This window comes from Euprymna scolopes, chromosome 18 (genome assembly GCF_053919585.1).
Source record: "Euprymna scolopes isolate OS-2025 chromosome 18, ASM5391958v1, whole genome shotgun sequence".
NCBI classification, from domain to species: domain Eukaryota; kingdom Metazoa; phylum Mollusca; class Cephalopoda; order Sepiida; family Sepiolidae; genus Euprymna; species Euprymna scolopes.
Window position 1 is genome coordinate 66,125,390 of NC_136499.1, and position 27,611 is coordinate 66,153,000.

General features: G+C 30.9%; 1 protein-coding gene across 18 annotated transcripts in view; it reads left to right on the forward strand.

Annotated features, from left to right (window-relative positions):
• LOC145297650 (SHC-transforming protein 1-like) overlaps nt 1-27,611 on the forward strand; it is a 438,749-nt gene that overhangs the window by 350,669 nt on the left and 60,469 nt on the right. For 5 of the 18 annotated variants that reach the window (XM_080143788.1, XM_080143792.1, XM_080143790.1 and 2 more), the window contains 2 exons: nt 5,354-5,440; nt 21,276-21,398. The exons of 5 other annotated variants lie outside the window; for them this stretch is intronic. In XM_080143788.1, coding sequence (XP_079999914.1) covers nt 5,354-5,440; nt 21,276-21,398 — 210 coding nt within the window. The remainder of the gene's footprint in view (nt 1-5,353; nt 5,441-21,275; nt 21,399-27,611) is intronic. 8 more of the 18 variants (XM_080143795.1, XM_080143800.1, XM_080143796.1 and 5 more) reach the window with 2 other exon arrangements.

A 27,611-nucleotide genomic window follows, 5' to 3' on the forward strand; every position in this document is an offset into this window, starting at 1 on the left:
TATATACAATATGTGTATATACACATATTGTATATACAATATGTGCTAAAAAAAGATAAAAAAGAAAAATTAACTAGTGTCTAAATTATTTTATATAAGTGTAGAGAAATATTAAAAAATCCTTTCCTTTGTTTGATTACATTGGGAGAGTAGGCGATAAGGGTGGATTCCAACAAATGATGTGTAGATTTATTGTGTATTGTTTTTAGAATCGTTGCGTTTTCGAAATCAAAATAGTGGTCATGCTCCATAATGTGGGGAAAAATGGTGTTAAGGGTGTTGTTCATTTGTATGTCCCTTTTATGTTCGTGTATTTTCTTGTCAAGACAGCGTTGTGTTTCATCAATGTATATCTGTCCATAGTCATGGCAAGGTATGGAGTATATGTCAGCTTATAGCTTGAAATTAGATTTAGGTTTATGGATTATTTCTCTGATTGTTGAGAAGGTTATTTCAGATATTTAAATCCCTATTTTTGTTTAGTTTTTTCAATATGGTGTTGTTTTTACTATTGGTAGGTAAGATAATATTTCTGTTAAGTGTTTTTTCTAATTATGGTACTGTCTTGATTGCGCTTAAAGATTTCTAGGGCTTTTCTTTTGGTGTTTAGTAAGAAGTATGGTGGTTATTGCAATTCTTTAAAAGTGTGTTTTATGTGTCGGAATTCTTCTTTTAAAGGAAGAATTCTGACACATAGAACACACTTTTAATGCATTACTGCATATTCTTAAAGCTCTGAGTTACAAACCGATTATGGTGCCTCTTTTCACTCTATTGTTATGATGAGAGTAAAAGTGTATATAGTCACCCTTATTGGTCTGTTTGCAATGGACTTTATACTTCAATTCATTATTATTTATTAAATGAATATCAAGAAGCAATATGGATCCATTTTCTTCTTTTTCATATGTGTAATTTATAGTGGGCTCAATTTTATTTAATTTCATGGTAGTGTCTTCTACTTTGGATGGTTTGGACAAGAAAATCAAGATATCGTCTATGTATCTAAAGTAAGATACATTTTTAGGCAATCTGTATTTAAAGAGTCAAGTTTCTATAAACTTCAGAAATAGACATGCTAAGACTCCACTGAGGAGGTTACCCATTGGGAGGCTAAACTTCTGTGTGTAGTAAAATTTGTCAAAGGTGAAATAAGTCATGTCGACACATAAATTTATGATGTTAATTATGTTATCTATTGGAAACTGGAAGCTAATATTTATTTTCTTTAGATGTTTTGGAAGTAGTTTGACACATTTTTTGTTGAATTTTTTGTATATAGAGATTCAATATCATGACTGTTCATAGTTTTGTTAGTTAGTTTGAGGTTTTTGATTTTGGCAAGTTAGTCACCGGAATTTCTAATATGGGATGAGCTGATTGTGCCCAATAATGGGGTTAATAATTTTGCAATGGCCCGTGCAATTTTATGGGTAGTACTGCCAATGCCTGAAATAATGGAGTCAATCAGGATATTGTTTTTGTGCGTCTTTGGTAGACCTTATAAAATGTGAATATGTGGGTAGTATTTGATGTATGATGACCAGGTTTTGTTATTATATATTAGTTTCTTGTACATTTTATTAAATATGTTTGTTTCTTTTTGTATTACCTCAGAGTTAGTTCTTTCATAAATATTTTGATCTTGTAAGAGTTTAAATATTTTATCTTTATATTCGGACATTTTTATTATTACGACACCACTGCCTTTGTCTGCAGGTGATATGATGATGTTATAGTTGTTTTTTAAATGTATCAGTGCATTAATGTGTCCATGGTTTGGTTGGTAGTTGTTGATATGATACCCTAAATGAAGCCTTTCATGAAATATGTGTCCTCATATCTGTAGTTTCAGGCGATCATGTTATTTGGGTTTTCTTTTGCAAATATTGTGGCCTGGTAAACAACAAACAAGAAATATTATGTAGGTATGACCTCCTTAGATTTCAAAACCAGGTATTATGACTATAAAAGTATGTTCACAAACAAAACACAGGATGAAAATAGTACTAGCAAACCAATACTGGGAACTCAAAGAAAGTGGATGTTTGCAGATAGTCAAATGGAAAATAGTAAGACAAGCAAGTACATGTAGGGACCTAGATGATCCATGTAGATTATGCCTAAATGAAAACTTTTCTATCCTATTCTTTAAAGAACCCCAACATTTTTTAAACTGTAGGAGAGAAATAGCAAACAACTGTGTGCACAGGATAAACTTTACTCTAGAATAGCGATAAAAAATAAATTTTGAAATTGACAATAACAATAGAAAATAAATAAATAAAATAAAAATAAAATAAGCATATATATTAATAAATAAGCCTATATATATATATATATATAAAACTAACATAATACCCGAAATATAAAATAAAAAAGAAAACCACAAAATAACATATCCAACTACACTTAGGCTGAAAGTAGGTCAGCTTACTACAACAAAAGGATATCTACCCTTCCTATAAACACACAAAGAGAAGGGGTGAACTAGAGGTCAACTGCGCCTTTATCCTGTAAGTACCCACCCATTGGTTGATTAGGATAAGCTTGGTGGCAACTAGAAAGCTGATTGGCTAACAAAAAACATTACTATATATAAATGCGTGATAACCACAACTTTTTGCATAAGCCTGACAAATTCTCATGAGAATGAAATGTGGAATATTCTGTGTAGCTTAATTGCCATATATATTTTCATAACTTACTACCTAGCTCTTCCTATGTATTGAGCACTGTTGAAGTAAATACTGAAAAATTTATGCATAAACTTATATCTTTGTATAGTAATTTATGTGATTAAATGAAGTAATCTATATATATATATATATATATATATATATATATATATATATATATATATATATATGTATATGTTCTCATCTGCACCAGATTGAGAGGTTATGAATAAAATCTTTAAAATGCATCCATTTAATTTATTTATATAATATTTTTTTTTTTTTGGAAATGTGATTATTTCCTTATTAAAACAAAAAAAGCTCCCTTTTCCTCTTGGCCATCCTCAATTAGACAAAGTGTTTAAAAAAAGGGAAGTACAGAAAATGAAGTAAAATCACCTGACAAATAAATTTTCAAACGGATGTACAGGTATAAACTTTTATGAGATTTTAATTAATTTGGTTTACACCTGCATGTTTCCCTTTCTAAATGAATACCTGATGAATACCATCTTTCCTCAATAATTAAAGCTTAAGGAGCTTGGCCTATTTTTTAAAAAAATTTATAAGACTTTAACCAGCTAGATGAGGGTTTAGATAACTACAAAAGTGGTCACTAATGACTTATAAAAGTACATAATTAAAAATATAAAAATAAACATAACTATTAGTGACATAATATTTTAAAGGAAATACAGTTATGAAATTAATCAAAAACAATTTATTTTGGTTTACCTACTCGCTTGAGACCTATTTACATTAAGAAAATGTTTAATATTAGTAATTGTGAGTAATGTAATCAGTGACAGTAATCTTGCTTTTTCAGGGAGTAAGGTATGAAACTGAACCAGGTACTAGTTTAAAATTCAAGCTATGAAATTAAAATTGAGTTCTTTAATATTATAGGAGCACATTTCCAGTCCAGTCTGGTACTTTACTTCCTGAAAAATCAAGGTAGCTACCAAAATTCACTTTAATCACATAACATGAGCCGTTCCATATAAGTTATTAAATTTACCAAATTTTCATTACTAATGATTACTATATTGACCAATTTCTACTGTACACTCTTTAACCCTTATCCTTGAGTGGCCTCTGGGCCTTGATAATGTGGTGATGCCTTTGTAAAAAAAAAAAAAAAAAAAAAAAAAAAAACATTTGCCACAAAATGTGTTAACTGAAATCAAATTAGTGTTTTATTTATATACTCTTTTTTTATGAATTATCCATTTATTTATTGCGGACTATTATCCTCATCTTCTAGTTGCTTTCACAATGTTTTGGTCAACTACTCCTCTGGCCTTTGTCAGGTAGCCGAAACATCGTAAAAGGCAACAACTAGAAGATCTGGATAATAGTCCGCAACAAATAAATGGATAAATAATACAAATTACTCATCTCAGTAAGAATGCCAATTAATTAAATAATCTTTTTTGTGAATTCCACAAAATCTATAAATTTCTGCATATATTTTTTTCTACCAAAGTATTGGCAATTTAATAATCTTTTTAATTCTTTTTTTTTGTTCTCTTTTTTTTTTACTTTTCTTTTCATTTTATGTGGTTTCTGTTTTGTATGTCCACTCCAGTTTCAGAATCAACAAACACTTTTGGGTGGTTCACAGTTAACGTTCTGTGTTTGAGTCCCCTAAACCTTTATTGCGACAAACTTTACACTGACCACCTGACACACATAAGAACATCCTTCATGTAAAATATTGTATTAATAAAAGAAAGACATGTATATATGTATAGCTATACATATACACATGAATTGGATCAATAAAAGTCAAGCTGCATAGCTGGTTTCACCATGTATATTATCTTAAGTTGTGTTAGTTTGAGTCTATCTGTTATACCTTTGGATTGTTCTGCCTTCTATTAACTTAAATTTCTTCTTATATAAACTTCACATAGTCAATTCCCTTTTTCTAAACTGACCATGAGAAAATTGTTTTTACTGCTATTTACCGCTATTTCAAAATCACCTTCTTTCTTAACAACCAATCAAAGCTTTTATATTTTTCAGCAAACCCCTTCCTCCTTTTCTTGTATTACCCAACTCATGATGATCATGTTAAACTCAATCTTAACCTCATGGGAATGTGACTAAATGTATTTACTTGGGGAAATGTGTATCATTTGGATGATTTGGACTATTGCTTTAATCTTGGATGTTATTCTTACAATGTCCACATAAACCTGTGGTGCAACAGATAAAGTGTTAAGTAATAATCAATTCTAAGTAACAATCTTTTGAAAGTTGAAGATACAAGTGCTACTAGCTACTAAGAATATAATTAAAAATTACTTAAGATTTCTACTTACTGACAGAATAAGAACAATCTACTCCCGTAGATAAAATAAAAAGTTCAATTCAAAATGTTATATAGATTCTCGAGTTAAACAGAAATATTTCTGAGTTCAACAAAATACACCTGAAAAAGGTCAGAGGTTACATTGGTTGAAATATGAGAATAGCATCAAAAATGAGAACAGTAGTCTGAATAATCCAAATTATCGATCCTAATCTAAAAAATTCTGAAAATATAATTCTTTATTTCCTGCCTTCCGGGTAAAAAAAAAGAAGCTTTATTGTATGGATGGTTGAGTAAATACTGTCTTATTTCTACAGAAGACAGCATGAGTCAATAATGACCAAAATTATTTTTCCAGTTACACCGATTTTCAGCTGCCCTCTTCTGACAATGGCCCCACAGGGGGTGCCGCAGCATCCTCCTCTTCTTCCTCCTCCAAAAATGAGTAAGTCCCACCCTTCCCTCTTTTCTCCTCCTTGGTGTTCATGTCTTGGATATCATCTTTCATTTTATTCATTGTCTGTCAGTGCAAATTGTCTTGCTCTCTTCATAGAAAAGCTCGTTGAACAAGTTGATGTGGTTCATCATTATTATTTGTTGTTATTATTATTAGTTATTGTTATTATTAGTTACAGGTTGTACCCACCCAGAGTTACTTGGGATGCCGCAAAGTCATTTTAGTTTTTAATCTCTATTTGCTTGCACATTTTTTAATTTAAGGTAGAAAACTCCTATTATATTCTTCAATTTAAAATGATTTATCCCCCTTGTTTATTTTTATTTTTAGGTGATTATTTAAAAACATAACATATAATAATAATAATAATAATAATAATAATAATAATAATATAACAATCACAAATTAAAATTGGCTAGTCAGAAGGGAAGTTTTATTTTTCAGCTTAAATGCTGTTTGAAAATTGGACAAGATAACTTTATATATCGGATTGCAAGTGTACTTATGCTGTAAAGAAATGATGGCAGTTTCATTTATTCAATTTTATTTGCGATAATTATGTAATTTGGAGAAATATAATTGGTGCTAAAAATAAAAAAAAAAGGATTTGAAATGATTGCATCGTGCTTTACTTGTAAAATTTTTAAAACTGAATTAAAAAAAAAAATTCAGTAGATTTGTATCATCTTAGCAACATGTTTTCAGGTTATTAAAATATAATTTGAGATGGGCATAATTAACTTATGCAAATAATAATTTCAGAACTATTAGTAACATTTAGAAGTCCTGTATCATACACTACACAGCACGGTACCTATTGCAGCATTCACCTTAGGCAAGTTGAGCCAGTTTCCTCAAACGAAGGAAGGTTTTAACGAATAATCAATTCACAAGCAGTGCTCAGTTATTTTATATTCCCAAATGATCACCCATCTGATACTGACTAGTCTAAATGTAACTTAACTTTGGTGATCAAATGAAAACTGGTGTTAACATGATTATGCCGTATTTACTATGTACCACATGACTCAAGTTAACAGAAAATTTGAAATTTTTTAACAATTCTTATGACATATCGGCAAAATATATCCTCAATGAATTATATTTTTTAAAATCTTTTTTATCAAATAATGGATTATCAGTGATATTTTATGAACTAAATACTTTTATTGGAATTTAATTAAATAAAATCAAAATAAATTATTCATTTAGTAATTTGGAGAGTGGGTATTTTTAATAGGATGAAATACCTATCAAACTTTTGAACAGCCTAAGACTAAATATTGTAGTTTGTATTCATAAAATTTGTTGTTGAGGTTTAGATTTTCCTTTGTTGTATCTAATTTTATATAAGGAATTTCTCTAGCAAAATTTGCATCAGTTTTGCGCTTCTTTATTTTCTTACTGTAAAATCTTGACTCGATTTTCGGCATGATGAAACGTCTTTTTACTTGTCCTGACTCTTTTTTGTTTCTTTGCTTTTTCTCCCATTGTTGTGTTCATTGTTTTTTTTTTTGTTCTTTTAAATCAAAATCTTTGAATATTTATCAATCCTGTTTGAACTTTAAACTCATTAGATTCACTGATATTTAAAAACACATTTTTTTGCTAATGGTTCGTTACTTATCAAAGTCCAAAGGCCACTCAAGGATAAGGGATAAGTAGTGTTGGGTAGACAATACATTGATCTGTAGTGGTGGAACTTGGGTAGAGTTTGATTATTTAAGAGGATGGTTCAACAAGAAAGTATTTCCTTTAGATTTAAAAATGACAATGTTAGTAAGTTGGGAAGCACCCCCATGGTATTGTGTTCCGCAGACTGATATTTCTAGGAAATAAACTTTGTTCATGGAATTTTCATTTAGTTTTAGACACTGATAAAGATTAAGGGAAATTATTGACAGTTGTTTTAGCTAGACAAGTAAGTTTTGCAAATTCTTTGCAGAGGAGAATCATAGGTTAAAGCTCAGTCTAGCATCTGTCATAAAAATAATACATCATTATTAAGTTATGAATAAGGATGCAGAGTGGGAAAGTATCAGACTCTTTAGATTTCAAAAATTCCTACTTCGATTCCTAGGATTTAAAAACTTTCAACTCAAAGTCCGAGGATTTAAAAAATTCCTACTCCCAATTCCTAAGATTTCAAAAATTCCGATTCCTAAGATTTAAAAAAAAAATTCTTACTCCAATTTCTAAGATTTAAAAAATTCCTACTCCCGATTCCTAGGATTTCAAAAATTCCGATTCCTAAGATTTAAAAAAATTCTTACTCTAATTCCTAAGATTTTCAAAATTCCTACTATGACTTCTAGGATTTCTAAAATTCTCACTTTGATTCATAGGATTTTTTTAAAATCCTACTTTTTTTCTTAGGATTTCAAAAATTCCTAATCTGATTCCTAGGATTTCAAAAATTCCTACTCCGACTTCTAGGTTTTTGTAAATATCAGACACTGACTCTTAGACTTACTAAATATTTGACTCCAACTCTTTATTTTAAAATTTTCAAATATTTAAATAATAGTCAGACGTTTTAATCCATCCCCAACTATTCTTATGAAATGAAAATTGCCCCATGACACAACAAGTACTAACTGTCATTCTAACATGAAGACCAAGGAATTCAAATGTAAAATATTGCTTGTTGATGGGTTAGTCAAATATGGTTGAAGGCTACCAGTGTTGGATCCAAAAACGTCCTTTCCTATAAATACATACAATATACAACTGTACATGAAGTGCTGTTGCTTATCATGCGGTAACTTCCAGATTTGTTTAAATAAAAATGTTCAAATTATTGGAATAACTTTTTTTTTTCATAATGTCAAAAATATGTAAGAATTTTGCTAAGAAGGAAACATTTATAATCTAATTGGGAATTTTTTCTCCTTTTATGCATAAACATTCTAAGTTGTACTGGCTATTGAGAGTTCAGGACATATGTTGCAAAGAAATCAATGATATGATGGATGTGTAATGTTAGTCTACAAAGCAAGCTTAAATTTGGAAATCTCGGAGGTAGATTAAATCTGAACAGGAGACTTCAATGATATAGCCATGTTGAAAGACTAAGAATTCTTAGATTAGTAAATGTAGAACAGTTGAGGTAGCAGGCTCAGTTCGCAGGCAAAGCTAAGGAAAGTATGGGAGGCAATGATGAGGATAAATTTTAGGAAAAGACGGAGAAATAAAGACCTGGCCAGAGTTAGGTTAGTTGTTTGGAAGTCAATTTCTAAAAGTCGTCCAACACATGCCAGCATGTAAAACAAATGTTAGACTGAACTATACTATATGATAATATAGTATAACTGCCTTTATTTGTGTTACAATTAAAATAAGCATTTAGAATCTGAGACAAAATCTTCTCAGAAAATTTGTTCAGATTCATAGATGTTCGGGTTCTTGGTCATTACTGTATTAACAAGTAATAAGCAGTTTGGTCTGTATAAATGACCTGTTTATCTTTAACTTTTTTGCTTGAACAATGTGGGTCTGTTTTCCCAGCCAAATCTGTAGCACAATGTTTGTTTTATGATAACCTCTATTTAATATTAGAAAGGCCTTTCCTTTCTATTCACAAGGACCACATTATTTTCATTAATAAAAGTTTTATAATATTTTTTTTTCTTGTGTGCCAGTGTGACCCTGGATACATCAGATGGGTACCTCTCAAAGGTTAGATAGCGTGGATAAATTAATTTTTCCTGTTTTTCAACACAACAGGTGAGGATGCTGTTGGCCCATGTTTGACGTAAAATCCTTGTGGTGAGCTTGTATAAACTAACAAGTATGTAAAAGTCAGTCAAAAATTCCTACTACAACTCAAGATGACATCATAAGGATGGGCCAGAGTTTTATCTGGAGCTTACTTCTCCATATTGTATAAAGTATTATCAAAGTTATGCCAACGCTATTTGTGATCTCTCAGAAACTATTTATCTGATCTGACTGAAATTTTGCATCATGCTTATTGTTATCAAAGAGCATCAAGATCTATGCATCAAATCTGAAAACAATCAGAAGTTGAAATTGCATCACAAGTTACCATTTTTTCTTCTGAATTAAGTAGGAACAGATAAAAAAGATACATAGACAAACTGCAAAACTTAACCAATCTATTTACATAATTCGCAAGTAAGGCGAAGATAGATAAGCTACATGTATGCAATTAATCTTTTTTGTTCAAACACATGCTTACATTTCTGGTGTCATGGCTGCTTTTTTTTTTTTCGTACCTAGCAACTGTGTGCCAGTAAGTTAAGTGATAGAACCTGATTTTTTTCTGGTGAATCAATTCAAGGATAACTCTAGATCCTACAACCTTCTCGGGCTACTAGTATAATCTGCAATGCCAGTTTGTTTGAATTAATTTTTATTTTACTTGAAAAAGACCTTTTGAAATTTCCATTTAATAATAAGAAGAACAAGTGAGATTACATACTTCAGCATGACAAGGTAAGGATGAAACAAAGTCTAATCTTCTTCATATTGCATGAAGTATTCTCAAAGTTACGTCATGTAAATGGTGATAACTCAAGAAAATGATTACACTGAAATTTTGAATGGTTACGATTAGCAAAAAGCAACAATCAGATCTTTACATCATATCAAAATTTTGGCTCTGTTGAAACTTTTTCAGTTATCAGATATCCCAAAATTTGATCAGTTCTAAATTAGATCATGACTGATATTATAGACCAAGTTTAGTGACAATTGGGCAAGCGATGTGGATGTTAGGCTGTACACTAACAAGCATAGTGACAAATTCAACCAAAAACATAACCTCTTTAGCAAATGTAATAAATGCTTTAAGATCTACAGTAATGCATGTTCAGTGTTCTATTTGAAAGCGTTAGAACCAATTTACATCATTGCCAGGTAGGCATTTTTGTGTCAACAGAATTTCTATCTGCTATAATTAATGACAAACCTTTAGTATTGTATTTAGGAAATATTTTCTTGTTTAATGTGATTACATGGTATCAACCTTCCTATCACCACAGGAAGATATGGCACAAGGCTGGAAGATGGGGATAGATAGGACAGCACATAAGAAGTAGTCACTCTGGTCTCATAAAATAATGTGTAGACAACCCCATCAGCATTCCATAGTAGGAGATGCTTCAAGTGATTTGTGATAAACCAATCCATTTTTAAAGAATAAAAGAAAAGTTTAGGAGAATGCACCTGATGTAGGGGTGAACTTGGCTACTTGACTAATAGGATGAACAAATAACCACTTATTTAAGGGTACTATCCATGCAAACATGAGTGTGATACAAATGCAGCAAATGTATCATTCCTGTAGGAATTAAGTTCCAATACTTATATATAATGAAAAATTTGGAATTAAATTCAGTGAATTAACAAATGTATTTCCTCTGAGATGAGCCATTTATTGAAAATCCATGGATTAAGGGGGAAACTTAAAATTTTTGTATTGCTTGTTGAAATCTAAATTTGTTGTAATTTTTTTAATTTACTGGATTTAATTCTAAATTTTCATTTACATTAATGCTCTATCTTGTATATTGAGCTTTTTTATATGGTTTGGATTGTCTTATAAATATTGATACTAATATTTATATGGACTTTAATTTTACAGTATTATACAAGCTGTAATCTGAAAGTATTTTAAAATTTCAGTTATATGCACGTGTATGTGTGCAAATAAATGAAACTGTGTCTGTTGTGGATACCTGAGGTTTATCTATTTGGCCATTTTGATAAAGGAAAAAACCTCAGTTTGTTTATATTCCGGAAAGATTTTCTCTTAAATCTAAGACAACCAGGTAGATGAAACCTGGTTACTGCATACTGCATAGTTTTTAGAAAAAATACTATTAGCTCTTGTAGAATCTGTGATCGAGTACTTTGATGAGTATTTTTTTTTTACTAACTTGTGATATATATATATATATATATATATATATATATATATATATATATATGAGAGAGAGAGAGAGAGAGAGAGAGGGAAAGAGAGAGAGAGAAAGAGATAATTATCCCAAGGCACATGTATTGTCATTTATGACTCCTCAGTATGGCTGGACCTAACAAAATTTGAAAATCAAGATCTGAGAGATTAATGACTGATGCTCTATCACTAAACCAAGAACCCTATTAATAGGAGTGGAAGAAATGTATTGAACTTGTTATTTATTTATACTAAGTGGGAGGAATAATTGATCCTTTTATCAATATGATATGCCTGTTTGGGAGTTTATATACATAAATTAATGAAAACTTATGAGGGTGAATTAACTACATCTTTTGGTTTTTGGAATATAAAGAAAGTTAGATTCGAATAACTTTATTCATTTCCAAAAAGATAATTTTTGGATGGACCGTTTCATTAATACTTAGTCAAAATACAGAGTTATATATCCTAGATTTCCTATGCATCTAACTCATCAGAAGGAAAAGCCGAAAATAATAAAATTATATAATAAAATTATAATAACATTATCAGAGCATTTGTATAAGTGAGTTCAATTAAGAATGAATATGTTTCTCTTTATTTTAACAACTGATAGACCTAGATAAGTATATATACTTCCGTAAAGTTTGCAATTCTAAATTAGATCATAAAATACTAATACAAATTATACAAATAGAAAAATAAAATAAAAATAGAAAAATAAATAAAAATGGGGAAGAAATAAATAAAAATAGGATAAAAAAATAAAATCAAAATAGAAAGGAGAAAAAAATGGAAGAAGAAAAAAGGGAGAGAAAAGGGTGCTTATGCACTTATTGTACCATGCTATTTTTAAAATAGTATTTTCAAGTTAAATTCAAGTTTTATGATGTCTTCTTTTTTTTTAATTAAATTGTTAGGTGAAAGTACAGAATAGTTACAAAACACCCTCCCCATGTTAAGAATGGCTTTATAAATATTATTATTTCAGCACGGTACAATAATTGGTAATTACTGAGAAAAGGGTTAAAAATAATATGAAAAAAATTTTGTATTATTGCTGCTAAATAGAAAGCAATTTCATTTAAAATCCAAGGTAAAATGGACATCCTCATCTTGTAAGGTTTATGTTGAGTTGGTTTAAAAATAAACTTTAAGTTTTCTGTTCATTTTGTTGTTACAATCAACATAGTTGGCTGTGATTGTTTTTTCAATATTGTTTTGATGATGATGATGATGATGATGATGATGATGATGATGATGATGATGAATGTCTGCATGGTTAATTATCTGCATGATACACTCTTGATGTCTGCAAGACTTATCTATTGTCTATATTCCTTCATATTTTCTCTAGTCCTTCATATTTACATGTTTTGAAATTACTGTACTATTTCATTACGGTAATTTAATTGCTGCAAACCTTACACTTGGCTCAATTAGCAATGTTTTGAGTTCTAGATTGTAACTAAAATTATTATAAAATTATAAATTAAAAATGGCATGCTTTATAGAGTTCAAGATGGCATTTAGGGCAAACTGGGCAAGCAATGTTTAGCATATTATAAATTATAATATGCTAAACATTGCTAGCCCAGAGTTTTCACTTAATGCCATCTTGGACACTATAAACCACTCTTTTTTAAAAAATTTTTACCAGACGGAAAATCTCATTAGATGATGTGGTCATCAACTTTTCTCATATCAAACACCTCAACATCGACAATGCATGCAGACCAGATCTCTAATAAAGAAATGTTCTATTGAACAGGGCCTATCACTCCACTTGTCTCCATGGTGATCAGTTGAAATACAAATCTTCAAGAAGATCAAATCTGTTTTGATTGCTTGCGGTCTTCTGCTGTTACATATCCAGCATTTGTCATCAATTCTGTTATTGATGAGGACGTAGAGTGTCAACAAAAGTTGCATCCCATGTAGGCGATTTGCCATTTACAAAGTGAAATATCAGGTCATCATTATTAGCATTGATTTTTTTTTTTAAATTGTTTTTTTTCTTTTATTTTTGCCTGTTTATGTGTGTGTGTCCTGACCAACAGTAATTATCACCTCCTACACTTATGATTGTGTAAGCGTGAAACAAGTGTCTGCAGACATAAAAATAATTAATATTTATTTCCAAAATATTATATTATGTTGGTGCAAAAATAATGTCGGTTTTTGACATGAAGTTGAACATTAAAAAACGACATTATTTCTGCACCAGCCTAATAGTTTGTTTTGTCTTCAAATAAATTCCTGCTTAAAATATTTACATAACTATATTGCATTATTGTATTATAGTTAAAGTGTTCACTAATATGTCGGGAGACTGGAGTTCAAGCCTCGGTTGGGTCATCTAAAGACTTAAAAGAAAAAAAAAACAGTACTTGGTGCCCACTTGCTTAACACGCATCAGTATAAGGCGAGGATCAAGAATAAGTGGAGTAATTTGGGCAAAGGAGTGATGTTTTCGTTACATCTCGGTTTAATAGCTAATGAAAAGGGAGCCTTTGGATTGCCCTAGACTATGGTAGACTACGTTGCTAATTTTTTTTTTGTTTTATATCTCTAATAGGTCATTCATTTTATCTACCAAAGAATGAGAGTTTATTGATTGTTGTTTTTTTCTTTCTCGTTATTTTGTTGTTCCAATACTGAACCGTTTTACTCTGTTCCCCAAAGTACTAAACTTGACATTTTTCCAAATGTACTAAGAAACTATATTTGTTTCTTTTGATATGTATTTTTGTACTTAAATTTGGTTTCTAGGGATCACCATCAAAACGATAAAAGGTCTAGATAAGCCCAAATGGGCTCCAAGGGAAGATTTGAACTTTCTAAATTAAAAAAAAAAAAACAGCAACAAAATAAATAAGTAAAAATACTCTGGCATTTTTTATAAACAACTGATAATATGAAGCAAAGAAAATGAAAGTTTTCATTATTTAACAAAATTTAATAAGGCATCTATATCATAAAACTAGAACAATACCCGTCCCAAGACAGGTAAAATTAATTTCCTAAACAGAACAGTTTTATACCACTTTTATGTATACTTATGAAGATTGAAGATCAAACTGAAGATATAATGTGAGTAAACCTTACATCAAGAATCCTTATTCCAATTTTTATCAAAATCCATTACATGATTATTATTATAGAAAATTCCTAAAATTTAAGGCTTAAGCTTAAGGAGTTTTAAGAAAAAAATTGAAATTCAGGAAATCTAGCTTCATTGATACTTAAGTACTCGGGATCAAATTCAATGCTAGTCTGAAATAATTTAATTTTCAAGTGACAGCTTATTATTATTATGTCTGCTAAACCCCCTTTAAACTGCTTTAAAGAAATTGAAATTTCGGAAATATTTGTTAATTGATGTTTAATAGCTATTGCTAACATTTCATAAAAATCAGATATATTTGATATTTCACAAAGGGCTTTCATCTCTGTTTGCACGTTTTGCATAAAGCTAAAATTAAATATAGTCCACATCACAACCCCTCATACCTAGTAGCTCTGTTTCAAAATTCATAATCATAGATTAATAAGCTCTAAGAGTGAATCCAGTAGATACAAAAATATATAAATATATGCACACATCTAAATTATACTCTTATATATATATATATATATATATATATATATATATATATATATATATATATATATATAGCTTAGAGAGTTAGGAGAATAGAATAAATTCAAATTTATAAGAAGAAACTTATCGGGATAATATAAAGCGCAACAAATTTCATTGAAGCTTATATAGGAAAACAATAAGAGTGGAAAATGAAGTCACAAAAACTATATATATATATATATATATATATATATATATATATATTATTTTATTTTTTTATTTTTTTTTACATAGACGTTACCACTTATCAAGACCGATAGGCCACTCAAGGATAAAGGTTAAAGAGTGTAGAGTAGTCAAAAGGACAATATAGTAATCGATAGTAATGGAAGTTCGGTAAATTTGTTAACTTAAGTGGAACGGCTCATCAGAAACTTGTTCACGTTGGACTTGAAGACAGCCATATTATAGACAGCTGGAAAGCAGGAAAACGGAAGACAATTCCACAGGCGTGCAGTTCTAAGAAAGAAGCTTTGATCATGGAATCTATGTTTAGGTTTAGGCACAGATAAAGAGTGGGGAAAATTATTGATAATGTTTTCAGCTAGTCTAGTGTTTCTTGTGAAAGTTTGGCGAGGGGGGGGGACCATAGATTGAAGCTCAGTCGAACACTTTCCATGAAAATAACGATAAAGCAGAGACAAACTCGCAACATCTCTTCTGTGAAATAGAGGTTGCAGCAAAGAGAAAAGAACATCTCCCACCAGGCCACGAAGTCTATTTTGAACCCTATCAAGGCAGAACAAGTCTTTTCTAGCAGCTCCTGCCCATATGTGGCAACAGTATTCCATCCTTGGACGTATCTGGCTCTTATATAGATAGAGAATTGCATCAGCAGTGAGATATCTACTGGATCGATAGAAGGATCCGACCATTTTTCCAGCGGCCTTGGCAACAGATTTGATGTACGTATTCCATTTAAGATCAGGAGTAAAGGTCAAGCCCAGAAGCCTGTCAAAACTTGAGGCCTCCCCAAGACGAGAGCCATTCATTTTAATTGTTGCCAGATGGGGAACAGAACGTTGATGATGTAAAGATAGAAGCTTGGTTTTAGATGCATTAAAAGTAACCAGCCACTCCTTTCCCCATTGTACAATATTGGTGAATATAGAATGGTTCATTTATTTAATAAAGGTATACAAACATTTAGTTGGGGGATAGAGGAGACTCTTTATACCAATTGTTTCCTATATATATATATATATATATATATATATATATACTTTCGTAATAAATATATATATATATATATATATATATATATACTTTTCGTAAAGTATATATATTAGTGCGAAGGAGTGAAAATTTAGGAAACTGAGTTGGTTATCAAATGTAATTCATTGACAAAAGATTTTACTTTTTTTTTTATTTTGTTCGTTTGTTTAATGGTTGGAAACTGTTAAAATAGAGGATATAAGAGCTGTAAGAAAGGGCCTTTGTAAAAAAAAAAAATGTAATTAGGGATTTCCATATAAAGGTCTTGAGTTGGGTGTGTTCTATGCTGGGTACTGTCACTTGATTCCGGTCATGGGGAATGGACAGGAGTGGCAGAAATTCCTATAGTGGGTGGAACAGGAAGTTATTCTATTTCATGGGTGTTACAGGTGAAGATGAAAAATCATAGGATGGGTCACAAGATGTCAGAAATAAAAGCTTACAGTTACAGTTTTTATAGGTTGTCTTTTTTTTTTTAAGGATTAGTAAAATAAATTCCCCAAACAGAACAGTTTTGCATCACATTCATGTCAACTTACTAAGATTAAAATCAAGATATTATGAACCTAAACCTTATTTTTAGAATCCTTATTCTAATTTTGGTGAAGATCCATTATTACATGATTCTAGAAGATATATAAAATTAAAGGCTTAAGGGATCTTGGAAAAAAATTAAAATTCAATTTGGGATACATCTGACAATCAATCCAATGGTGGCTTTGTTGCTGTTGGACGGAGGTATAGTTCTGATCAGTTTTAGGATGTCCACCTCCCAGGCTTTACCTTCTTTCTATTTATTACTAATCATGTTAGGTGTCTTACCGATAAATTCTGATAGGGCTGCTTAGGCATTTTTGTGAGTGCACTATCTTTTCAAAAAACCCCATCTGACATTGTGTCTAACTCCTTGCAGAGGAGGTAAATAAATTGAAATTCAAAGAATCTTGTTTAATTGTTGTCTGATGATTATGGATCAAATTTAATGCAAATCTGAAATATTTAATATTTAAATTTTTTAAATGGGGAGCTTGTGCCTATATTATGCACCCTTAAAACACTTTTAAAATACTCCAAAGAAATTTAAATTTGAGTAATATTTATTAATTGATGTCTAATACCATTGTTAAATTTTCACAAAAAGCTTTCACGTCCTTTCTATTCTCTTTACATAAGATAAATTAAACTAGATACATATAGCTGTATTCCAAAATCCATAATAATTGCTTAATTAGTTTAGCAGTAAATCCTGTACATCAAAATCTATAAACATATACACATATGTAACTTGTATTTAAGTTTACTTTAAATTTTATTAAAGTATCTTTTGGTCATTGATTAAATTGAATAAAATTGTTTAAAATACGATAAAAATTTAAACTTTCTGGCGTGAATGAAGGTTTCTCGACAAAAGTCAAGTATTATGGTTCAGTTGTGCTAATAAAGCAAAGAGAAAAGGTATCTCATGAAAGGAGAAAACAAAAGTGCAATAATTGAAATGTTGCATCACTCTACCTGTTTTCCAAGTACTTGAATGGAATGTTTTTTGATAAACTCTTAGAACTTGTGTCCGCTTAATGTAAATCCCCTCAATTGACCTGACAAGCAGCAAAACCTCACACTACACTGTAGAGATCTTTAGATGCCAGAAAACCTTCTATTCTAATAGTTTCTTTCCTTGAACTGCTAGATTTTGAAATTTAACCCCTCCTGATGCCCTGTTTCCTTGATTATACTGACATGCAAATGTGAGGGTTTGTTTTTTTTTTTTTTTTAAACAAGGGAGTCACCACTTATCAAGGCCCGAAGACCAATCAAAGATAAGAATTAATGAATATAAGATGGTAGTTTAGTAATCGTTAATGGTGTAGATTGGGTAGAATTTGGATTATTTAAGAGGACGACTCAACAAGAACTTGTTTACATTGAATGTGAAGGCTACCATATTGTAATCATCTGGGAAGCAGTCCAGTGGAACAGTGTTCCACAGTCACACAGTTCTAGAAAAGAAGCTTTGTTCATGGAATCTGCATTTAGATTTAGGCACAAATAGAGAGTAGAGGAAATTGTTGATAGTGGTTTTAAATAGTCGAGTGTTTTTTTTTTTTTGTAAAAGTTTGGCAAAGAGGGACTATGTATGTGTTCCGTTTCAGATCAGGAGTGAAGGTCAGTCTCAGAAGCTTGTCAAGAGATGATGCTTCCCCAAGATGAAAGCCATTCATTTCAATTGAGGCCAGATGGGCGTCAGAGCGATTATGATGAAAAGAGAGAAGCTTGGTTTTAGATGCCTTAAAATTAACTGGACACCTTTTTCGCCATTGCACCACATTCTCAAGATCAGAAGAAAGAATTAGAAAGATTTTAATCATTGTCGGCCTTTGAAGTGTTGTCATAGATTGTGTCATCTGCATAAATGTCTACAAACGATCTAAGAATGTGATTTGGGAGATCATTGATGAAGATCAAGTAGAGACTTGGGCCCAGGATAGAACCCTGAGAGATGCTTGCGTTAATATTTTCAGTTTCTGATTTCTGCCCATCGACAACTACTCTTATAAGAGAGAAAGAATTTAATAATTGAGAGGACATTTACAGCTATTCTATAGCTGTTTAAGTGTAATGTGAATAGGCATCTCACTGCTTAACTTCCAACATAGTGTCTCAAACATGGTTTCAAATAGTGACCCTTACGTCCAAGTGATGCTGTGCTTTGTATGGGATGAATAAGAGTAAAAAAAAAAAATGTTTAATTCCCAACATGCTGCAAAATATGTATTTTTAAACTGCTATATGATGTTCTTTTTTCCCACTTTTTTGAAAATGGGATTTTTGTTATTGAGTTAAATTACTTATGGTACTCTTTGGTCATTACATTAATTAAATGAAATTGTTCAAAATTTTATCTTAACAAAAGTTAATTTAAAATGTTACATTTGAACATGAATTACAACAGAAAAACAATCTTTTTCCTTTCAATTCACTTTTTAACCATAATCGATTTGGGTTTAAAATAAGCAAAAAAAAAAAAAAAAAAAATGTTATCGAAGAAATCATCTGCTAATTTAAAATGATTAAACTTTTTTATTGTTCCAGTACCCAATTAACGTTCTTGATTTATGTTTCGGAAAGGTCCAGAAATTTAAAAAAACAAATGACAGTCAAATCCGTTTGAAATAAATAATGTTTAAAACACTGTACAAAAAGTTTAAGGTATTAAATCCAAATATTTTACAAAGTTTATACAAATCTTGAATTGAATATTATGTTTTGTGATTTTGGAGATAAGGATTGATAATTTGTGTTATGTAAATTATTCAGATTAATATTATGTTCCTAAATTTTTAAGATGAGGATTGATATTTGGATTATTCAGACTACTGTTCTCATCTTGAGTGTTATTTGCACATCATTTCAGTCAATGTAACCTCCAACTTTTTTGAGGCGTATCTTGTTGAACTTTGGGAATCTTTCTGGTGAATGCGGGAATATACACAGAATTTTGAACAGCTCTTTATTTAATCCATAGGGGGTAGTATCTTCTTATTTTGTCAGCCATGAGTAAGTATTAATAGAAGTCCTAAATAATTTGCACTTGTATTTTGAGTGTTGCCTGCATTGAGGATTTGACCATCAACCTACAGAAGAGTGTAACTTACAACTGAATTTTATCAAGTACTTTATCCACTACACCACGGGTCTTCTACAAGATCGGAGGTTACATTGACTGAAACATTGTGAAAATAACATTCCAGATGAGAACATAGTCCAAATAGTCCAAATGATACCAATTCAGATTAATATTCTTATCTTAAATGTCATTCTCGCAATAAGTCTGAGCAACCTGTAAATAGTAAGGAATAGTTATTTAGCACCTAGTGTAATTTCTTTTGAACCTTTGATTAAGCTCCACTCCCCATCTATCTATATATAAAAGACAAAACGCCCGCGCGTGTTTTTGTATGTCCAGCAAAGGCTTTTTTCGACGGGGTTCTTGGGTTGGGGGTGGGGGGTTTACTATGTTTTAAAACTTTTTATATACTCCCTAGATTATAATATCTATGATTTGCGAACGTACATCGTATCTACATTTATTTACATTGACTTTTATAAAATTCACACTATTCCTTCTTGCATGTTTCTTCAGCTTTTTTGTATGTAAGCAAAACTAAATCGAAAGCGAAGGCAGCTTCTCTGCCTTTCATGGCGGGACATCCAAAAAGCAATTAGCTTTGATCAATGTGGGGAAAACCCCTCATATCAGACAATTGCTATTCATTTGGACACTTCTTTTTTATGGGGAGTTCGTTTTCCCCAACATCGTGGGGGAAACAAATAAATGAAACAGCGAAAAGCTGAACTGGCCTTCAGCCAACGTTCGTTTCTGCAAGTCAATTTTTTGATTGACATCGCTAAATTTAAACACTTTTCACTTCCTATGGCTTCGTAGCGTTGCAGTAAAAGTTAACGTTTTCTTTCACTTTCTTTTCCGCCTTCGGGTTCGTCACGGGTTTGAAACACTTCGTTTTTTTTTCTTTTACACCTACAAATACCCGGGCAATGCCAGGTACCCCTGCTAGTCCAATATAAATCATTGCCTTTACTTTACCAAGAAAGGAACAGAACCGATTGATGTTCTTTGTACCCCTTGTTACTCATTTTATATTTCAGATGTGTTTTTTTTTTATCAATTTTGGTTTTTGTGTTATATTTTATGAATGATAAAAAATATATCCATCTTTTTGTAACTATCAACATTTATTTCAGCTATAGAATTAAGATATCTGATTTTTAGTTTATCATTTATGTAGCATATGTTGAAGGCTCTTCTCCAACGCAAACATTAAATTTTGTATGCCTCCTAAAATATGCAAATCATGTTCCGATTTTTTTTGCCTTCTATTTTTTTTTTTTTTTCAGTTTTTGTTTAATTCAATCTTGTTGCTGCACTCCACAGCGTTCTTTGTTGTTGTAATCCGTGTACGCACTTTTTGTTGTCATCATTGTTGTCGTCTATGTGCAGCATGTTCTTTCTACCATTGCAGAGATTTACAGTTCAACGCATTCCTCTTTGATGCCATTGCCTCCTCCTCCAACCCAACCACACCCACCACTCCTACGAAACCTCTCCCCGATTTCCTCGGTGGTAACAGCCCCAAAATGTGCAGGTAACAATCTCTCAGGCATGATGTTGTTTACTGCATCAGAGGCTTTGACCAAATAAATTGAACAAAAAAAAAAATAATTTTTTTCCCCCTAGTTTACTACTAACATTAGCTTAGCTGTCCATTGGCTAACTTAAAGTTTCTCATTCACACAGGGTTGCCAGAAGTTGTATTATAAAAGAAAGGCTTGGTATACATTTTGACATATTGGTTTGTCCCAGACATAACCCTAAAGTATACCATGATCGAAGATGGTAGAAAACTATCTTTCCTCCTCCTTAGGTAACTAAGGAGGAAAGATAGTTTTATACTGTTTTCAATTAAATAATAGAGATTTCCAGCTGTAGAACAAAGTAATATTTTGTTGTTGCTATTATACAACTGTGCCGTCACACTGAATCAAGAGCAGATAACTCCATCTTTACACCTTCGAACTAAGTGTTCCCCTCTACCTCAAAATCCATCACCTCAAAATCTATCTTTCATGGCTCTCTTTTGTTTCTGCTTACCCTAAATCCTAACAACTCAAGCTATTCCCTACCAACTGTCCTGGATATGATAGAAAATTGCATCCAGTAGCAAGGCTCTAATTTGGAAACTTTTTGCATTGTCCATTTTACTGTGAACATATAACAGCAAACTTCTAAAATACAAACAAACAAAAAATAAATAAATTGTTTTCTCAAAAACAAATTAATGCCACCTATTTTTTAAAACTCTACAAAAGATTAATAACACAAACACAACTCTAACGCCAAACCGATATTTCAGTTGTCAAAGCCGACTTGAATCTGTAGTAGAAAAAGAATTACAGGTAGGTCGAGAGATGATAACCAGTTATCCATTACAGATTAAAATTTGTTTTCACAACCAAGATATCGGTTTTGCTTTAGGGATGTGTTTTTGTCATTATTTTGATTAGTGTGTTGACATGCCTATCCACTATTCCATACATGTGTGCGTGTGTGTCATCTGGCAATCCTACATGCACTTCATTATTATTACACTATATGAATACTTTGCATGTATGCATGTGTATACAATTAAAACTAAAAACGCTCAAATTAAGTTGCATGGTTAACTTTAAAATAGATTTTTGCTTTATTTATTGTTTGCTTTCTTCATCTTAAGATCAGCTTTCAGCTCCAAATTGAACAAGACAGCAGGCAGTTTTAATACATTTAGTATTAAGTTGAAATATGTGCTGATTGCCTCTTTCTTAATTGTCAAGCAATGAAGGACAGAATGATGTTTTAAAAAAAGTAAGGTGTTGTGACCATAGGTTCTATTTACTTCTTACTTCTATTTCTCTGTAGCTGCTACTGCTGATAATCAGTTTCGTTCTGATGTTTGCATTATCAATTATACGCATCTCCGCAAGCCATGCAGACTTAGATCGATTAGTTGTATCTGTACTTATGAGAAATTTCTCCATCTTTTTCACAACAAAAAAAAACAAAACATATGGTCAAAAATTCATGTTTTCCTTTTGTCTATAAGCACAAATTAACCATAATAGTTGATTTTTATTTTCAAACTTTAATTCCCGCTTTAATGTGCAATATTAAGCAAAGAACTTTTGATGAACAGAAACAGAAAGCTGGCATCTGTAAAATAAGCGATATTTGACACTTCTACAGCCTAGAGTGGAGGTCCATATCAGCTTGTATATTTCCAATTGCAATTTATGGAAAGAGCTCCAGTGTGTGCGTTTTTGGGGTGGAGATAAATTACTTTAAATTTAAGTAAAAAAAAAAAAAAATGAAACAGCTACTTCATTTAATATTGGTACTAATTGACTGTTCGGCGACAGCTTGATCATTTTTAGTCTGTTCCATAAATTGCAATCGGAAACATTCAGATCAATATTGGTCCCCTCTTATAGAAGTGCCATCTTTTCTATGTCAGGTGACCAATAAGACTCATTGCCAGCATATGCAGCCATAGGTGACATCAGTTGTTGCCAATCAGTCATACATCATGAGTGAAATGCCACTTTCTCTAATAAGATTGAGAATCTTTCATAAGGATTAAATACTAAGGCAGTCTAATATAAATCCCCAACTGTAGAAAGAACAATATTTTATCATTGCTATTATACAACTGTATCATCACACTTTGCCAAAGGCAGATAACCCAACTTTACTCCAAAAGGAGTTATTTCCCTTAGTCTCTAACAAGAATTATTTATATTTTAGATTGAAAATAAATATAAAAAAATTAATTTCAAGCAAAAGGCAACAAAAGAAAGAAACCCAATGGAAAGGAGTGAAAAAGACTAGCATATGATATTGAGAGTATGTATTATACCATTTGTCACAAAATTGGGTTCAGGAGAGCTAAACATATTAGGTTGGGGCAGAAATAATGTTGTTTTTTTGACGTTCAACTGTGTATAGAAAAACGACATTATTTTTGCACCAACCTAATATAATATAAATTATTGAGCCCTTTCATAACCAAGTCTGATTCTTATTAATATACTAGACTATCCATATTCTGTTTGGTTAATATTGCTATATTGTATACATCCAGTGTTCTGAACCTATTAGAGTAAATAGATATTTTTAAAGTACTTTATTTATTAATAATTAATGAATATGGACAAACATAACTTTAGTGACATAAAATATTTTAAAAGCAATATTTTTGGAAAATTAGTTTAAAACAATTTATTTGATTTTACCTACTCAAGTATGATGTATCCGTGTTAAAAACAATTTAATATTTAATAGAAAATATAAGTATGTAAAGTTGTTGTTAGGATTGGTTTTTAGCATACATTATGCTGAATTGCAGATGTGCATATGGAAAGAAAAAACATGGCCAGTAAATGACTATTTTGATGCATAATAAATTTTTCCATGATAAAATTGATTGAACAGATTGTTTGGAACAAAAATATATGCTTATCGTAAAACAAAGTTTAGATTTTAACCATATAAGACGGTTCTTTCCTTAAAATTGTAAAAATAATTAAAAAAAAATATATATGTATTTTAAACTTTCAATAAACTATTGACACAATTTTGGGTGTGATGAAAAATAACTTATTTGAAGTACAGCTGAATGATAATCATTTACTTTTGCCTTTTAAACTTTAATTCATGTTTGAAATTACTTTCTAAACAGCAGTTTAAAGGCTTCAAAATTACTTGCAAATTTAGAAGGGTTACAAAGTAAACACAAATCGGACATTTTTAATTGATTAAATGGCTGACATGTTAATTTACAAGTATTAAAACAGTTGACATGTTTTTACTGTTTTGACACTTTGAAATTAGAAAAGTAATTGTATAGCCTTTAAACTTGAGAATAGTTTCTTTGTCTTTTTTTTTTATTACTAGGGAGTCACCTCTTATCAAAGCCCAAAGGCCACTCGAGGATAATGCTTAATGAATGTAAGGGAGAGACAACAACTTAGCGATTGATAATGGTGGAAGTTGTGTAGAATTTGATTATATAAGGTGGCCGTGAGACATCAACAACTTCTTTACATTGAAGATGACCATGTTGTAGTCAACTGGACAAGTAGGCCGGTCTAGGAAAGAAGCTTTGTTCATGGAATCTGCATTCAGATTTAAATAGAGAGTAGGGGAAATTGTTGGTAGTGGTTGTAGGTAGACGAGTGTTGTTTTTTTTGTTTTGTTTTTTAAGTTTGGCAAGGAGGATCATAGATTTAAACTCTGACAGGCACGTCATGAAAATAATGATAGACAAGAGACAGCATCATAACATTATATCTGACTTGAATTTGAAAGTTTCAAGTCAAAAGTCAATATTATGGTTCATCTGTGTTCCTAAAGCAAAAGAAATTATCAAATTTCTCATGTACTTCTGTCATTTCGAACAGCTATTTATTTAGTTTAGTTTAATAAGCTGTTTTAAAATAAGTTAAAATATCTTTAATCAGAAAATCCATCCATTAGACAAAAAAGGTTAAATGTTTTTTAGGAAAAGCATTGATTTTAGATTGCTATTATTTGAAACTAATAATATTCCTTTTGAAATAATGTTTATCAGGGTCAATATGATGAGGGGTCTCCAAAAGTAATGCCTCTTATTTTTCTATTCTGCTAGGATGAATCAGAGGGGATTACAAATTGCATTGTTATGATGACTGAACTTATGCATTCATGACCTGAAAGTTTCATCTCTCTATTGCAGATATTGACAGTGTAAGACTTTAAAGAAAGCAACCCCTGTCATGGATGGGCATCAGAAGCAGATATGCATCATTAAATTCCTGGCAAAAGTGCATTAAGAATGGTGGTGACTATGTAAAAAATAAACTGGAGTACGAAAGGTTACTCGTTTTAATGATACCACTCCTGTATCTGTAGCTCTTCAACTTTTTGAGTTAAAATAAAACAGAAAGGGCTTTACTTTTGGAATGATCCTTGTATTAAGCAGAAATAACACTTTCTTCTTTTGTAAAAAAAAAATTGTAATTGTTAGCTAAATATTCTTTAAGTAGGTCAAACAAAAATATCATTTTTTTTTAATTTATTCATTTAAAATTGTAGCAATTGAATTTTTTTTAAAACAATAAATTTTCTCTCCTATAAAATTAACAGACAGCTAAATATTCTTTGAATCAATAAAATAAATGTCACTTTTGAAATTTATTTCTTTAAAATAATACTCTTTTATTTGATGAAGGACATAATTTTATTTCCAAACAATTCATTTTAAGATGGATAAAATCATACCTTAACAAGATAAATATTTTTTTTTATGGAAATTGCTCCAGATAAAGCATTAAGTCACTTGATGTAAGGGGCTAAAAAAAGAAAAGACTACTTCAAAGTCAAAAACTAGCCTACTATAAGTTTGATAGATAGATTCCAATCTAGAAAACAGCAGTTCTTCCCCCTTTGTCAGAAACATTTTCATGGAACGTAAGAACTAATAAGGGAAGGAAGAGTTACAAGGCTGCCGAAATCTAACCCAAGGTGCACTTTTTACTCCCTTAAAATTAATCACCAATCACTATTTTTACTGATTGGATGATCTCGTTTATTTAAATGTGTGTGAAAGGTGCTAAGATACTCATTAACATGAAATGCCTTAGCGTATTATTATTATGCACTCACTTAAAGTTTTCACGCAGGCTATCATCAAAGAATTCTCTTTAAGAACAACTTGTGGTATTCCCTGGAATCTGAGTGACAACAAATCTCCACAGATTTCTAGTACTCTTCACTTCTTCCAATGCAATTTGCAAATTAATTTGTGTTATCGCAACAACCGTTTACCATTGATTTCTTGTTGTTAGCAACCATTGGTCTTATTATCATCATATAGATTTGTATTATTTGGACCACTATTCACATATTGTTTGACTATTAGTTCAAGTAATTCAAGTCGTAGAAATTTTCATCTCAAATATTCAGATGCATAATATTAATATTGTGAAATTGATTTAAGGCTTAGACATCATGACTCATTTGCAGCTAAAAATAGCAACGATTAAATGCTGCATCTATTTTTATCAAATTATTTGTATTTTTAGACTAAATTAACTTGAGAAATAAAAAATGTCAAGCGGCACTTTCCTGGGGCAAGCACTTGATTTCTTTATGAGACGCAGAGAATATCTGCGTGTTCAAGTAAGGTTCTCCTCTAATTCTCAGACCTGGAGCTAGTAAAACACTGAAAACTCGCCAATTGACCGTTTAACTATGTTATAGTTCATTTTTATTGTAGTATTAGCAAATGTATCTGGCGTTGCCTTGTATTAAACGTAACGTTAAATTCCTTTTAAAAATAAAATAAAGTAAAAAAAGAAAAACGGAAAGAAACTGAGAAATGTGTAGGTGAGTATTATGTTTTTTCTAAATAGTTCACATCTTGTAAGTAAAAAAAAAAAAAATACTCTGAGCTGAGATCGAAATCAAAACTTAGAGACAGTGAGTCAAGTACGATAACCATTAGGCCAGCTTGCAACGATTTTTAAAAAGTGTTTTCAAACCTACTTATTCTTAACATAAGAAAGCTGTCATGTAAACAATTCTTGCATGCACAATTGTAAAAGAGTGAACAAACAGATAAAAATCCAATACCCCCCCCACATACCAATTTTTCAATTGTGACCTCGTAGCAGCCCTTTTTTTTCCATATGAAAACCAATTAAAAAGTTTTCCAAATGTCTTAATACCCTATATACCAAATTTCAAGGCTGTAGATCAAAAAATTGTTGAGTATATAGGCTGA